Below are 15,688 nucleotides of genomic sequence, written 5' to 3' on the forward strand. Positions count from 1 at the left end.
TAATTACTGGGTTTTAGCCATCAAAGTGGCCTTGGAAGAGTGGAATTATTGGTTATATTGTGGCACATGTGAACATTCTATACATGTTTGGACACAGCCAAATTCACAAAAGACGGTTCACCTAAGCAGATTATGTGCATAGACAAAGCAGTGACCAGAATTCAGTTAGAAAGATGAAAATGTTTAAGAACTAAATCTTTCTCAAAGGATTTCCTTTATTTTTCAACAAAGTTCAGAGTCTTTTCTGTTCATGTGGCATGAAGGAGTTGGGGTAGTGACACCGTAAGCGACGAGCAGGGCCTACCATGGCAAAGTTGAGTCACACACGGCTTTAGCTGGAAGAAATTCTATTAATATGTTTTCACTTTACAAAGCCACCAGAGGGCAGTATATTATAACGTCACAAGGGAACCGGGGGAAACACAGTTTGGCCCTCAGCAGTAGAAATCTATGGTGAGCAGTATGCGCAAAGGCCAGTGCTGCTACCTGGTGCCCCAGAGGTATTTTGTTGGGATGACTAGAAGTAAATTTTCACTGTGATTTAAAAGGTCTACATCCCCTTTGTCAGGAGAGCTGGAAAATGGAAGGCAGCTGGTGCCCTTTCCCGTCAGTTGGAGGTTACTGAATCAGAGTGTGAGTTTGAACCAGTCCCTGTTGAAAGAAATAGCAGTAGAGTATGTTTTAGAATCAGTTGTTATTAAAGATTTGGTGTTAAAAGCTTTTGAAAAAATCTTTTTCCCAAAGGGGATTCATTAAAGTTTATTTGTTATTTGTCCCTGATGCTGTATGTTGATTTGGAGCAACGATTCATTACTTTCAGACCATCTGGGAAGTTTTGTAATCACATAAATTTATTTTGATGTACTTTTGGTGGTCCTCAATTCACCTAGATTTAGAAAATTATGTTAAGCAATATGAAATATGCATTAGAGTGAAGTCTTTGAATTGTAGTCAACTGGGATGTATACCACCTCTACCACCTTCGAACTGCCCATGGCAACACATTACCATGGAATTTATACAGGATCTATTATCCTCTCAACATTTTACTACAATTTTGATGATGGTACAGGTTAGGTAAGCTTAAAAAGGCAGTTAATTGTATCCATTTGAAAAACCTTTCCTCTGCTCAAGAATTAGAAAGAATATGTTTAATACTGTTGTTTTCCATTTGCATGGTCATTCTATATCCATAGGTTCTCTTCTGATAATTGCCTCTAATTTATTTCTTACTTCTAGTGAAGCGTTTGTTCAAAACTAGGAATTAAATCTAGTTTGACATCCAGTTACCATCCTGAGGCTAATGGACATACTGAAGAGTGTTAATGGGGAAGTAGAGCAAGATTCACAGTGTGGGGGATCATGTGAAGCTTCATGATGTTGGTTGCTTTAGTCTCTGTAATCCTGCACCTACTAAAACACTCTTACTAATCCCACATCTATTCCTTGCAAAGAACAATCGATTTACTTTGGAAACAATATCAATGCAACCATATAAACTAACTTAACTGAGCTGAAGCCACCAGCATCAAGGAATAACAGTCCCATGGACTCTCATGTTTTTCACCATGACTTGGGCATAAATGCCCCCCTGTTGAAATCGGGCACCCACAAAATGAAAAAAATGACAAAGAAGACCAAATGCAAATCTCAAAAGTTTCAGGTTTACCAGAATATGTGACTAGCTGTGCAAGATATTCAATTAAGAGTTTATCCTGAAGATTAGCATCTAAGTAAATTGGTCCCTGTAAAATAATTAGTCCATTTGGACTTATTTACAAAGATAAAATCTTAAAATCTGTCTGACTTTAAAATTTAAATTTTGGACACTAAGGACTTCATTTCAGTCCTCAGAATGCAACTTGTTTGTTTGTTCTCTAATCACACACACACACACACAAAAAAAAAATTTTCATGAAATTTAGCATTTAGGTTGCAGTTAGTTCAGTTTAAAATACAGGCTATATGGCATTTCAAAAATGTAAGGGGTTGTAATGTGGGGGCAACCTAAAAACTATGTATTATTCCAAAACATCATTAAGATCAGTCAATCTTAATGAAATTGTGTATGTATAATAAAACTGATTTGAGGTTAAAATCTAGGCTACATGGCATTTCAAAAACTTCATCAGAAATAGTTGTAGTAATGGCAGGGACAAAAAATGCATCATTCCAAAATGGCTACGTCAAAGACTATGAAATTTAGCATGGATATTATTTTAAGGCTGTTCAAAAAGTTTGAGAAACATGGTTACACTGGGGTGTTGCAAAAATCAAAAACATGCCAAAAAGGTTCAGCCGGTGGTATGAATTTGGCATATTGTTTAGATCTGGCACTACTTATAGTGAAGGCAGCATTCCACTTCTGTGATTCAATGGAAATGATGCTGTGGGGTTGTGTTATAATGGGGGCCAAGAGAAAAACTGCATATCACTCAAAAAAGTCTATGTCTACTTTCATCAAATTACATATTTGCATTATTGTTCATCCATCCATCCATTATCCAACCCGCTGAATCCGAACACAGGGTCACGGGGGTCTGCTGGAGCCAATCCCAGCCAACACAGGGCACAAGGCAGGAACCAATCCCAGGCAGGGTGCCAACCCACCGCAGCATTATTGTTCACACAATTTAAAATATAAGGTGTCATAAAGCAAAGGACAAAACCACAAAAAACATGTATTACTCCAAAACAGCTGAGTGGACGTTCATTACATTTTGCGCATATATTACAGTTAACCCAGGTTAACATATAAAGCTTATGGAGTTTCAAAAATTTCGTTATGAATACGGGGTCAACAGAGAAAAGAAAAAAGAAAAAACTTAGTTTTGACCAGCTTACATGTCACATCAATTATTTCATTATGTAACAAACCTTCTAGTTTATTAATGTAGGATTAAACATATATTTGTGAAACCACAGAAAACCAAGAAATACAAAGAAGTAGGATTCCAGGTTCTAACCAAGCAAGGAGTTCCTGCAATCACAGATTCCAATCATATGCAAAAAAGCAAATTCATGATTCATGCAGAGGTTAGACTCAGAGTGATTGTTGATGTTAGGGTGAGTTTTGAATTTTGGTCTGTGATTTACATAGTTTTGTGATTCTGGCACCACAAAATAACAAAAACAGGTGAGGCCTTAAACAGACCCTCAAAAAACAGGCCGGAAACCTCACTGGCCAGCCACAATGTAGGCTACACCCAGGCAAGCATGACTCTAAGCGACTTTGAGGCTATAAACCAAAATAGGCCCCAAAATGATGAACAAGCCTCGAAGTTCAAAAATCACAAAAGAGTCTCAAAATTCTCAAAATACAGTATGGCTAACAAGAAGAAGAACAGTAAAAACTCTGACTTGTAAAGGGACAAGTCTCCAAGAATCTTTATAAATGAGGATATTTATTCAAAAGGGAAAGAATACAAAAAAAAGGTCAAAAGAGCAAAAGAGTTGGTTGAAAGGTGATCCTAACGTTAATAAGTCTTCAAAATTCAAACTACGCGCAATCCAATAAACACTAGCAAAACATTCATGAAACCAGTAAATCCAGAGAACATAAAGAGCAAAAAACATGAAACCACCTTCACCAAAGCACATTTGAGTGATTCACAAGCAAATGTGATTCCCAGCATGCCTTTATGGGCTGGGGGAAGTAGTTTAGTGGTGAGGTAAGGGTGTGCCCTGGGGAACATCTCACAAATACAAAAAACATTAAAGAATATAACTGCACACATAGAAATTAAATTAACATACAATACATAATTAAACGAATAATAGAGATAAATAACAATAATAAGATAAAGTATAGAACTATAAATGAAAAAAGATGTAAAAAAAGAAATTTACACATAAGCCAGGGAAGGAAAAATGGATTAAATATAACATATAGGATTTCACTTTCAGCTCTGACACATTGTCACTATTGAATTATTTGTATAAAAACAGCCTGTATTAAAGCTACAGTACATTAAATGAAGAAAGATTAAGTGATAATCAGGGCCTTTTACCAGGGTACAGATCCCTGAATCTTATGTCCAACAAATACAATAACGGAAATTAATATACTCCTATACATGGTTTAATAAAAACATTTGATTGCTGCAAGATGAACATGGCTGGATACATTAGATGCCAATTAAAATACACTGAAACATTTTACTGCTTTTTAAAACCACCTGAATAGAAAACATAATATGAAAGAATGGGAAAATAGCAAATTGAAGGCCCCCACTATCAAGTATAACCTTGATTACATGAAAGCTGCTATGCCTAACAGCTTCCTCTAGCACAAAACTTGTTTCTAAATATAGTAAACATAATGCCTGTCAGCTTCACTCTCATCTACCAAATTGGAACTCAGGGAAAAAGCATTACATTTTGACTAAACTTGCAAATATTCCGATTTATTTATATATAAAAAATACTAAGTAAAAAGAGAAGCTTTATTATAAAATACATACAGCTCCTCAAAAATGTTTAGAATATACTTTACAGGAAGTCTAAAAATTAGTCACACTTTATTACATAAATAAATAGCTAGAATGTTGAAAGTAGCTTTTAATAAGATTCACACAATCTAAATAATGTGCTTATACAAAACATACACATGTAACATTAAGAAAATAATTAAACAAAATTCTACATTGGCATTATACCAAAGACCAGATCAAAGTCACCAAACTTAACAAAAAGTGCAATTAAGTTCAGCATTGTGACTCTTCTAAATAAACTAATCTAAGCAATGTCACAGGGTTAAACATCTTGCATTAGCTAAGATAGTACCTGGATATACAGTATATTGCAACAATTAAAAAATAACACTTATGGATTTCTTAAACATAACGCGGTACTAAGTACTAAGTAATACTAAGTAATAAATCCTAATATCAAATGACCTGAACTGTATAACTTCTTTAAATTCAAATTGCTCAACTCCATCACCAATAACTGTCTTGTTTCAGAAAGAGTCCCCTTCCGTTTATATTTCTATTCCTTCTCTTTTTCATTCATTTTTCAGTTTGAATCATTTATTATGATTATTTCTGTCAATACTGTTCTGTTTATTTATTATTTAGTTGTTATGTTTCATGTATTTTTATTTTTATTATGTTTACAATTGTTTATGTACTCTTACTTTAAATGTCTTTATATTCCCTGTGTTTTGGAGGTGGACCACCAAGAGGCAGGACCACCCTTTGCATCACTACTAGGCTACTAGGGACTGTCCCCAGCCCCTTAAAACGAAAGCTGGGAGATGGAATCCATTGAGGTTCATTAAATGTGCTTTGGTGGAGTTAGGATTACTGTTTGTGAGTATTAATATTTTCTTTTGATTTTCTGCTTTTCTTTATTAATTTTGCTTCTATTTTACAATTATGATTTAGAGTATTATTTTGGGACTTGTTTGTTTCTGGAGTGGCTATCTGGCAACTCCTTTTGTGTCTTTTTTGCTCTTTTGAGCATTTTATTATATTGTATTTTATTCCTCCTTTTATAAAGATTCTTTACTTGCTTATCTCTTTAGAAGCTCGAAGTTTAAAGTAATCCCCTCTGTTGTGTGACATTTTGTTTATATTTTGGAACTTTACATATATATTTTAGAATTTTTGAAGCCTAAGCCCATTTGGCCCTGTACAGGCCAGTCAAGTAGCCATTCAGACATCTGGGAATTAACCTTTTCTGGATAGGCTAGTTTGGATTCTGGCAATATTTTGGAAGCCTCACACCACTTTAGCCATTTCATGTGCTGCACACATAACAATAACAGAATGGGGAGACAGCTGGAAGAAAAGAATGCTAAAAATTAGTTTAACCCACAAACATGGAAAGCGGACAGAATCTTGAAATAATTTGGGAAAGCAAGTGTAAACGAAAATAGTCTAACTTTCTTGATAATTATATATGGGTTGCTGTACCTTTAAGTCAAGGCTTTAGGTTAAAACCCAAAAGCAGTTGTCCTGTTTATATTGTATGGGCTTACAGTATACATATACTGCACATACTGTATATATTTCTGTAAATACACTACTGGTCAAAATCTTCACAACATTCCCATTTTTCAGGTTTTTATTGAAAGGTAAGCAGTTCAGCGAATAACATGAAATGCTGCAAAAGTAAATGTTAAACTACCAGATATAAAAAGAAAGTTTAGGTTAACAAAAACTGAAAAATAACACAATGTATATAAACAGACCTTTTTCATGGTACAACTGATGGGTTAACAACTTACAGCTTTTCTGCAGCAATGAAAGTTAATTAATCCTTGAAAGTTGATGCAAACAAGTTCTAGAGATGTCCAAACTTTTGTTGATTACTTCCAAATCTTCAGTCTGTATAAATATATGTTTGTGTCTTGCTTTTGTCTTTACTTTTTTACATTTTGTTATGTTACAGCTTAATGCTAAAGTCATTTTAACTCATTGGTCCCCACATCAATATCCTAAATGAGAAAGCAAAACTTTCACTTTTGGATTTTATGAATTTTTCTGAATTTATTAACAATAAAACATTGAACTATCACATTGAGACAAGTATTCAAACCCTTTGCTATGACACTTGAAATTTTGCTCTTGTACATCCCATTCTATTTTATCATTGTAGAGAGGTTTCTACACCTTGTTTAAAACCCAGCTGTGGTCAATTCAATTGATTAGACTGATTAGCAAAGGCACACATATGTCTATATAAGGTCCCACAGTTGACTATGTGTCTCAAGCAAAAACCAAGCCAATGAGGTTGAAGGAATATGCTCTTGAGTTTAAAGAAAGGACTGTGTCAAGGCACAGATCTGGGTAAGGCCCCAAAAATGCCTGCAGCATTAGTGGTTTCCAAAGACACAGTGGCCTTCATAATTCTTACATGGAACAAATTTGGAACAATCACAACTCTTCTTAGAGTCGGCTGCCTGACCAAACTGAGTAATTGGAGGAGAAGGCCCATGGTAATACAGGTGACCAGGGACTCAATGGTCACTCAGGCTGAGCTTCATGAAACCACCTCTGCAACATTGAATTAGTATGGACTTTAAGGCAGAGTGGCCACATTATACATGAAAGCCCTCTTGCAGTTTGCAAAAAGACACCTAAACAACTCTCAGATGATGATAAACAAGATTCTCTGGTCAGATGAAACCAAGACTGAACCGTTTGGACAAAGTTCATAGAGTCACATCTGGAGGAAACCCAACATCACTCATCATCCATGCAATACCATTCCAGAAATGAAACACGGTAGTGACAGCATCATGCTGTGGGGTTGTTTTTCAGCAGCAGTGACTGGGAGACTAGATAGAAAGCCAAACACAGCAAAATACTGTCATATCCTTAATAAAAGTCTGGACCTCAGACTTGGCCAAAGAGTCACCTGCAAACAGGACAACGACCCTAAGCACAAAATAAAAGCAACACAGTAGTGGCTTAGGGTTAACTGTGAATATTCTTGAATGGCCCAGCCAGAATCCAAACTTGAACCCAATTGAACATCTCAGGAGAGTCCTGAAAATAGCTGTGCACTGGCAATTTCTGTCCAACCTGACTGAGATTGAGAGCATCTGCAGAGAAGACAATCCCATCCCATTGGCACATAATCCCCAAATCCAGGTGTGTGAAGCTTATCTCATCATACTCAAGACATCACTGCCAAGGGAGCTTCAAGAAAGTACTGAGTAAAAGGTCTGAATACTTATGTAAATGTGATATTTTAGTTTTTTATTTTGTATATTTTATTCTGGGGTACTGAGTGTTGCTTAATAAGGGTAAAATTTAAAGATAATTTATAATAAAATGAAACAATAAATTGGGTTTTGCTTTGCAAGTTACTAAGCATTTTTGATTCTGCTTCTGCACTCCAAACTGTATAGTATAATTAATTAAAACAGTCTACAATATCATATGCTGGGATTCCAGCTTGCAAAATAAGTTTTTGTATCAGTGGGTGAATATCAGAGACTGAATTTGAATTAAAGTATTCACTGAGACCTTAATCCGAAAAAATATGGAACACTTCACTGCTATTTATTCAGCCTTTATATGTACAAAGTGCTTACAGGAAAACAATTATACTCAGCTCAGTTCTTCTGTTTTTGCACATATTAAAATATGAGAAATGGACAGTTAATGAAAACTTATAACCTCCAGGAACCATGTAATCTCTGTCACAAATCATTCTGTAAATCTGACCTAGAGCAAGACATTGTCACACAACATCAAAACACTGATGCTTACACCAGTAGATTACACAAATAGAAATTATGTTTGTCTTTTTCAAATGGGAAAGATAAAGAATAATTTTACAGTCAGCCAAGACTAAAATGTACCATGTATTTTACAAGAGAACATCCATCTTCCACAACTCTATAAACATATTTAAGAAATACCTAGGTGAGCCATGTCGAGTTAGAATCAGAAATTTTAAGGAACATATACAGTACTTGGTGGATCAATTAAAATACATTCCTATGGCACCAAGTAACTTGACTTGAGATGATGCAAAAGCACATAATGCCACATTTTATTCTGAGCATGTTTGAGCACATACAGTGGTGTGAAAAACTATTTGCCCCCTTCCTGATTTCTTATTCTTTTGCATGTTTGTCACACAAAATGTTTCTGATCATCAAACACATTTAACCATTAGTCAAATATAACACAAGTAAACACAAAATGCAGTTTCTAAATGGTGGTTTTTATTATTTAAGGATAAAAAAAAATCCAAACCTACATGGCCCTGTGTGAAAAAGTAATTGCCCCCTGAACCTAATAACTGGTTGGGCCACCCTTAGCAGCAATAACTGCAATCAAGCGTTTGCGATAACTTGCAATGAGTCTTTTACAGCGCTCTGGAGGAATTTTGGCCCACTCATCTTTGCAAAATTGTTGTAATTCAGCTTTATTTGAGGGTTTTCTAGCATGAACCGCCTTTGTAAGGTCATGCCATAGCATCTCAATTGGATTCAGGTCAGGACTTTGACTAGGCCACTCCAAAGTCTTCATTTTGTTTTTCTTCAGCCATTCAGAGGTGGATTTGCTGGTGTGTTTTGGGTCATTGTCCTGTTGCAGCACCCAAGATCGCTTCAGCTTGAGTTGACGAACAGATGGACGGACATTCTCCTTCAGGATTTTTTGGTAGACAGTAGAATTCATGGTTCCATCTATCACAGCAAGCCTTCCAGGTCCTGAAGCAGCAAAACAACCCCAGACCATCACACTACCACCACCATATTTTACTGTTGGTATGATGTTCTTTTTCTGAAATGCTGTGTTCCTTTTACGCCAGATGTAACGGGACATTTGCCTTCCAAAAAGTTCAACTTTTGACTCATCAGTCCACAAGGTATTTTCCCAAAAGTCTTGGCAATCATTGAGATGTTTCTTAGCAAAATTGAGACGAGCCCTAATGTTCTTTTTGCTTAACAGTGGTTTGCGTCTTGGAAATCTGCCATGCAGGCCGTTTTTGCCCAGTCTCTTTCTTATGGTGGAGTCGTGAACACTGACCTTAATTGAGGCAAGTGAGGCCTGCAGTTCTTTAGACGTTGTCCTGGGGTCTTTTGTGATCTCTCGGATGAGTCGTCTCTGCGCTCTTGGGGTAATTTTGGTCGGCCGGCCATTCCTGGGAAGGTTCACCACTGTTCCATGTTTTTGACATTTGTGGATAATGGCTCTCACTGTGGTTCACTGGAGTCCCAAAGCTTTAGAAATGGCTTTATAACCTTTACCAGACTGATAGATCTCAATTACTTCTGTTCTCATTTGTTCCTGAATTTCTTTGGATCTTGGCATGATGTCTAGCTTTTGAGGTGCTTTTGGTCTACTTCTCTGTGTCAGGCAGCTCCTATTTAAGTGATTTCTTGATTGAAACAGGTGTGGCAGTAATCAGGCCTGGGGGTGGCTACGGAAATTGAACTCAGGTGTGATACACCACAGTTAGGTTATTTTTTAACAAGGGGGAAATTACTTTTTCACACAGGGCCATGTAGATTTGGATTTTTTTTCTCCCTAAATAATAAACACCATCATTTAAAAACTGCATTTTGTGTTTACTTGTGTTATATTTGACTAATGGTTAAATGTGTTTGATGATCAGAAACATTTTGTGTGACAAACATGCAAAAGAATAAGAAATCAGGAAGGGGGCAAATAGTTTTTCACACCACTGTATACTTTACGGCAAGAAAAAGGGACCTGAGTTGCCTCGAAAGCTTCCATATTGTAATCTTTTTAGTTAGCCAATAAAAGGTGTCATTTTGTTGACTTCTCACTACATTCATACTGGCTAACAAGGTACAACACCCTAGTACTACAGAAATGTAGATAAAACTTTTATTTTCTTTTGTCACAGGAGGCTGGGGGACAGACCCAGCCGGGAAGCCTGAAAGGACCGGAAGGTGGCTTATACGTCCCCCAGGCCACAAGGGGGCAACCGCCCTGGATTTTGAGGAGACCATGGGAAAGGAGCAAGGAGGCTGAAGGCCATTGGGGCCCATGGCCACCGCCAGGGGGCGCCCTGAGACTCATGGAGTCTGGGAAACAGGCACTTCCGCCACACCTGGGAAGGTGGAGGAAGATCCTTCCAGGGACGCCCTGAGTACAAGGGCAGCACTTCCGCCACACCGGGAAGTGCTGCCAGAAGACTATCATCAGGCACCTGGAGCACATCCGGGTGAGAATAAAAGGGGCCGCCTCCCTACAATCAGGAAGCTAGAGTCGGGAGTGGGAGCAGGACAAAGCTCCCGTGAAGAGAGGAAAGGCGGCCCACAGACTGAGAGAGAAAGGCCCATATTAGGGGTGTTTGGTGCAGGAGCACTGTGTGCTGTGTGGGAGTTTGAGAAAATAAACGTGTGCTTTTATAAAGACGTGGTCTTTGTCTGATGGTGCTCGGACCGGTTCTCACACTTTATATTAATTTTAACCTCTCTACTTGAATTGCTTGATCACACAGATATCAAACGGTGTATCAGGTATTCCAATGTTATAATGTCACAGCTGTACACTCTCATAACTTTAAAAGAAAATAATATTTTATAGTGTTTTGGGATTATTTAGAACAACAAATGCATTAGCTACATAGTCAAATTTCTTGAACTGTCTGGCATTTTATTTCTTTACAATTTAATGCACCTACAGTATGTGCGTTGTTCATTAATGTGTTATTTGGATGTTACAGGGCCTGGCCCTATCTGTCCCATCATACAATGTGGACTTGCTCTTTCTGAATGTTATAAATGAGAGTGAAGATAGTTAGGGCTCAACCTAACATACAATGCCTCCCATATATTAACAGCTTTGGGCAACTTTTACCATTAGCGATTAGCTTGTGAACAGAGGTATTTGTTAGTTATACAATCAGTGGAGCTGTAGATTTATAGTTTTGAGCTTCATTCTTTGTTCAAACATTAAGTCAATTGTGTCTTACCAGTGTAGCCTAAGTCTCTGCTGGGAGGGTCTCAGATCTTGCAAATGTCTTCATATTTTGTACTACTGTATTGTGATTTGAATCTGCATCTATTTTCCATTTATGTCCCTGTCTACTAATTTTACCTCTTAATATTTAGTTCTAAATTTGATTTTCAGCCATGATTCTGCCCTCATCTTGACATTTTTATTTAAAGCTTATTCCTCCTTACAGAGTAGGTTATTTACTGTACCTCTTCTTCTTCTTCTTTTGGCTGCTCCCATTAGGGGTCACCACAGCAGATCATCTATTTCCATATCTTCCTGTCCTCTGCACCTAGCTCCATTACACCCACCACCTTCATGTCCTCTCTCACCAAATCCATAAACCTTCCATTAGCTCTTCCTCTCTTCCTCTTACCTGGCAGCTCCATCCCTAACATCCTCTGCTAACTCTCCCCCCTTACCAGTCATACTGCCAACATTCAAAGTTCCTTCTCTCATTTCCACTCTCTGATTTTTTTTTTAATTTTGGACTTTGGTAGCCTATGTAAAATATTACATAAAAGTACAGGGATTTGTAATGAAACCTTTTTTAACAACCATGCTTAACTTTGCGCTGGTGCTCATGAATTATTCCTGTCTTGTGCCCAAAACCTCCTGGGATAGGCTTCAGATTCCCTGAGACCTTGCTATATGCATGGCTAACTCTTTAAAAACATGTAAACACACAGGTAAAACATGCATGAAGAAAGGCATTTAGTATTATAACTCACAAAAATGTGGTGCAAAAGGTCATTGTTGATATTTATATGATAGGATCAGGCACTGTCACTTAGAAATGAGAATTCATCATTAACACTGACAGCCAGTGATCTAAAAACTACATCTGGTGTTCTTCAATACTTTCTCATGGCTATAGTTGCAGTGATGTCACTTTGTATCACCATTTGAAACTATAATGACAAACCAACTTACAGAAAGTTAATGACTTTACTGTGCAAGTTTGTCAGGAGCCTTGGGTAACCAGCGAATGTTGCATGTAGCTACAAAGTCCAGCATCCCTCAAGAGTGCTGTCAACACCAGCATAATGATGCCTCCCAGGTTTTTATATGACATGGCCCATACACTGCACAGTGAAATGGGTTTAATATACATTTCAAAAATGGATTTTAATTTGTATATTCCTGTCAGCTTTTACAATTTCTGTCACAGATTTTTCCCTCAGTATGCTAAGCTGTGTCCTATCAACTAAGAAACAGTTTAAATGATAAGTATTGTATGATTAATGGTAGACATTTATTTCCTAGGAGTTGTAAATGTAAACAACACAGCCAACTGCATAGTTTCTTACTTTTGAACAGTTATACTCCAGTTTTTTCATTTAAAATTGTATTACACTATAAACTTTTTTCATCCTCGAATTTATACTGCATGCTTATCTCTCCTACAATGTTAAATAAAAGGTGCTGCAACTGTTCAGCATTACATAATATCATATAACTTTTGCAAACCATTTTAATAAAATTCATAGAATCTGGGGGACTTGATCTACATCGCCATCCTGATTTATTAATTCAGGATTCTCAGGTTTATTTTTGTGGTGCTCTTTGCTTTACATTCACAATTACAAGCTTCTCTTTCAATTGAAGGGGCATTTGCTGAATATGATATATTGGATGTAGTTTTTTCTTTCCAGTTAAAAATACATGTTTAATATTCATTGCTTTTATGGTTGTTTTTACTTACTAGGGTATTGTTTTTAGGTGGTTTCAAGAGAAAGAAGAAAGCAGAATATATCACATACATTAAGGGCAAAGGGTGGCAGTGTGTAGAAGATGACTAAAAAATGAACAGTTTAGTAGGTACCAGTGCTAAAGTTTTACAAGGGAGACAGTGTTCATTCACATATGACATTGACAGAAGGAGCTGAAGAAGTGACATTGAGAGGGAAGAGGAACTCGAACACCTCGAATGCCTGTAGCATACATACATCCACCTGAACATATAAACTTCGTACAGAAGACACATCAACCATAAATCAAACCAAGGTTCAAGAGTTGTGAAGTGGCAATGCTAACAGCTATATTTTTATCTACTTTGTGATATATCCATCAGAAGAAGGGAAGAAAAAAGTAAAGTTAAAAAAAGAAAGAAGAAAACTTGGAATTGCAGAATGAGATATTTCTTCTTGCTGTTATTTAATGAGTCAGATAATTGAAGCATCCCTTTCTGTTTGCTAAGGTGTCTCTCCTTCTTACTTCCACACAGCAAGAAAACATTCTGTCACAATTAATACATTTAGGTCACCAATGGTACTATGCTGCCATCTTGCAACTCCTGCTAATATTACAGATTGTTCTTAAGAAGTAAAAAAAAAATATATATTTTGCTTATTTTCTGAACCTTTGTTACCAGATGCAAACACCATCTTGTTTCATGTCTATTAAGATTTCTATGCTGAAGGGAATATTCCTACCTTTCTCCAGCAATATAAGGTAGTGGTTTCATAGCTTTTCAAGAATCTCATCCAGTTCTTCTTAAATGTACTTCTGTTTTGAAAATAGCAGAGGCTCTGACAAACATAACCTGACATGGTACTGGTCCTGCATATCTAACATCTTTTGTACCTTCCTCTAAGCTCAAGAATGATATAGTGAATTCCAGCTTGTTCACAACATAGATTTCAGGTAATATAAAGCAAAAAAAAACTTATTAGTATACACTATAGAGCATTATTTCCAAGTAATTATAATAAGTACCCAGAAAAGGTAGTTAAGCTAAAACATGTTCCTTACTTAAACTGAAAACTATAGCTGAAAAGTGAGTGTTGTGTTTTGTAGGCCTCTTTAACACATTTGAATCAGCATGCCTAGTTTTTAATGAATATTACCTGTCACTGGTGCAAAACTCTGTCAGTGATGTAAGAAGAGGCTGAACCTCATTTTGATCCTTCAATGGTATATCAGGTTTGTTATGAGGAACCATCTGCACTTCAGTCTTGCTATTTTTAATGGATGTTTTTTTTCATCCTGGTAGGTTGATCTGGACCCCGTAACCAAAATAAAAGAAAAAAAAAAGTTACTTACATATATTGCAGAAACACTAATCTAATTACTGCAAAACATTGATTCATGATCTTATGTGCGTTTAACAATGGACTTTTCAAACTTCAAACATCTGCCGCAAATTTTCACACAAACTAAGATCCTAAAGCACCATAATCTTAGTATACTGCACATTTTAATTATGCATCACATATTTACATTCTCTGGAATGCAGGGTGATGTGATTTATTGAGGTAAACTGGGATAAATGCAGAAAACAGCAAGATACTTGCATAAAGAAGTGTGATTTATTACTCTTGAATTACTTGTAACATAAAAAGATAAGAACTTTGACATACGAGAGAAGATTATTCAATCCATCAAGATTGTTTGTTTAGCCAATATCTAACTTGTCTTAAAATCTCACCCAGAGCCTTTTTAAAAGATTTCAAGGTTTCTGCCTCAACTATATGACTTGGTAGTTTGTTCAAGATTCCCACAACTGTGGGTAAAGAAGTATGTACATGTTGGCTTCAGTCATAAATGTACATGCAATAAATTTCCATCAATGTTCTTTACTATGTTTTTCACTGTCTATCTTTGTGGTGTCATTAATCACTGATGGTATCATCCCCTTTTTCTTCCACAGCCCTGAGAAATCTCCCACTGAGGGCAAATGACTCTGAACTTCCACTATTAAACCAAGGTGCTCCCCGCATGTGTTGACTCATTCTGGAGAAAGCATACTGAGGAATGGAGTTCCCACCCGAGTACTGACCTGTATAAGAGAATGTGAATCCTCTCGTTTATTCCTTATTTAGAAATGTGTTTTTGTTTGACATTATTTGACACTGACTGCTTGTTTATTTTGGGCATTTTAAATATTAAAAGGGTTGAGCCGGTTGGAGCCCCAACATTTCCTCTGTGATCAATGTGTTCCCTTGGTCAACAACACTAGATTTTGAAGATATGCATTACTTCCCCACACAGCCCTCACGATGACCGGAAATCAAATCATGTGATCTCAGCAATCCAACCCTACTTAAGATGGAATTGCACCTATGTGTACTTGTACTTTTAAGGTGATTAGTTTTCAACTATGATTTTTGGATAACGTTTTGGGCTTTGTTTTAACCTTGTGGGGTTTCACCTCAGCTTATTTTTGGCTTTCAATTTTCTTTTCATCTCCTGGTCCATCATTTTGACCTTTTGCCTGCCATTTTTCTATCCAGGCAGAACACTGGACAGTT

At 36.7% G+C, this 15,688-nt stretch overlaps 1 protein-coding gene across 1 annotated transcript in view; it reads right to left on the reverse strand.

The window, feature by feature from the left end:
* tjp1a (tight junction protein 1a) overlaps nucleotides 1-14,394 on the reverse strand; it is a 297,836-nt gene extending 283,442 nt beyond the window's left edge. The window contains exon 1 of the mRNA XM_051920451.1: nucleotides 14,285-14,394. Coding sequence (XP_051776411.1) covers nucleotides 14,285-14,379 — 95 coding nt within the window. The 5' untranslated portion in view covers nucleotides 14,380-14,394. The remainder of the gene's footprint in view (nucleotides 1-14,284) is intronic.
* Nucleotides 14,395-15,688: the final 1,294 nt, after the last annotated feature.

Source organism: Erpetoichthys calabaricus, chromosome 17 (assembly GCF_900747795.2).
Source record: "Erpetoichthys calabaricus chromosome 17, fErpCal1.3, whole genome shotgun sequence".
Classification (NCBI taxonomy): domain Eukaryota; kingdom Metazoa; phylum Chordata; class Cladistia; order Polypteriformes; family Polypteridae; genus Erpetoichthys; species Erpetoichthys calabaricus.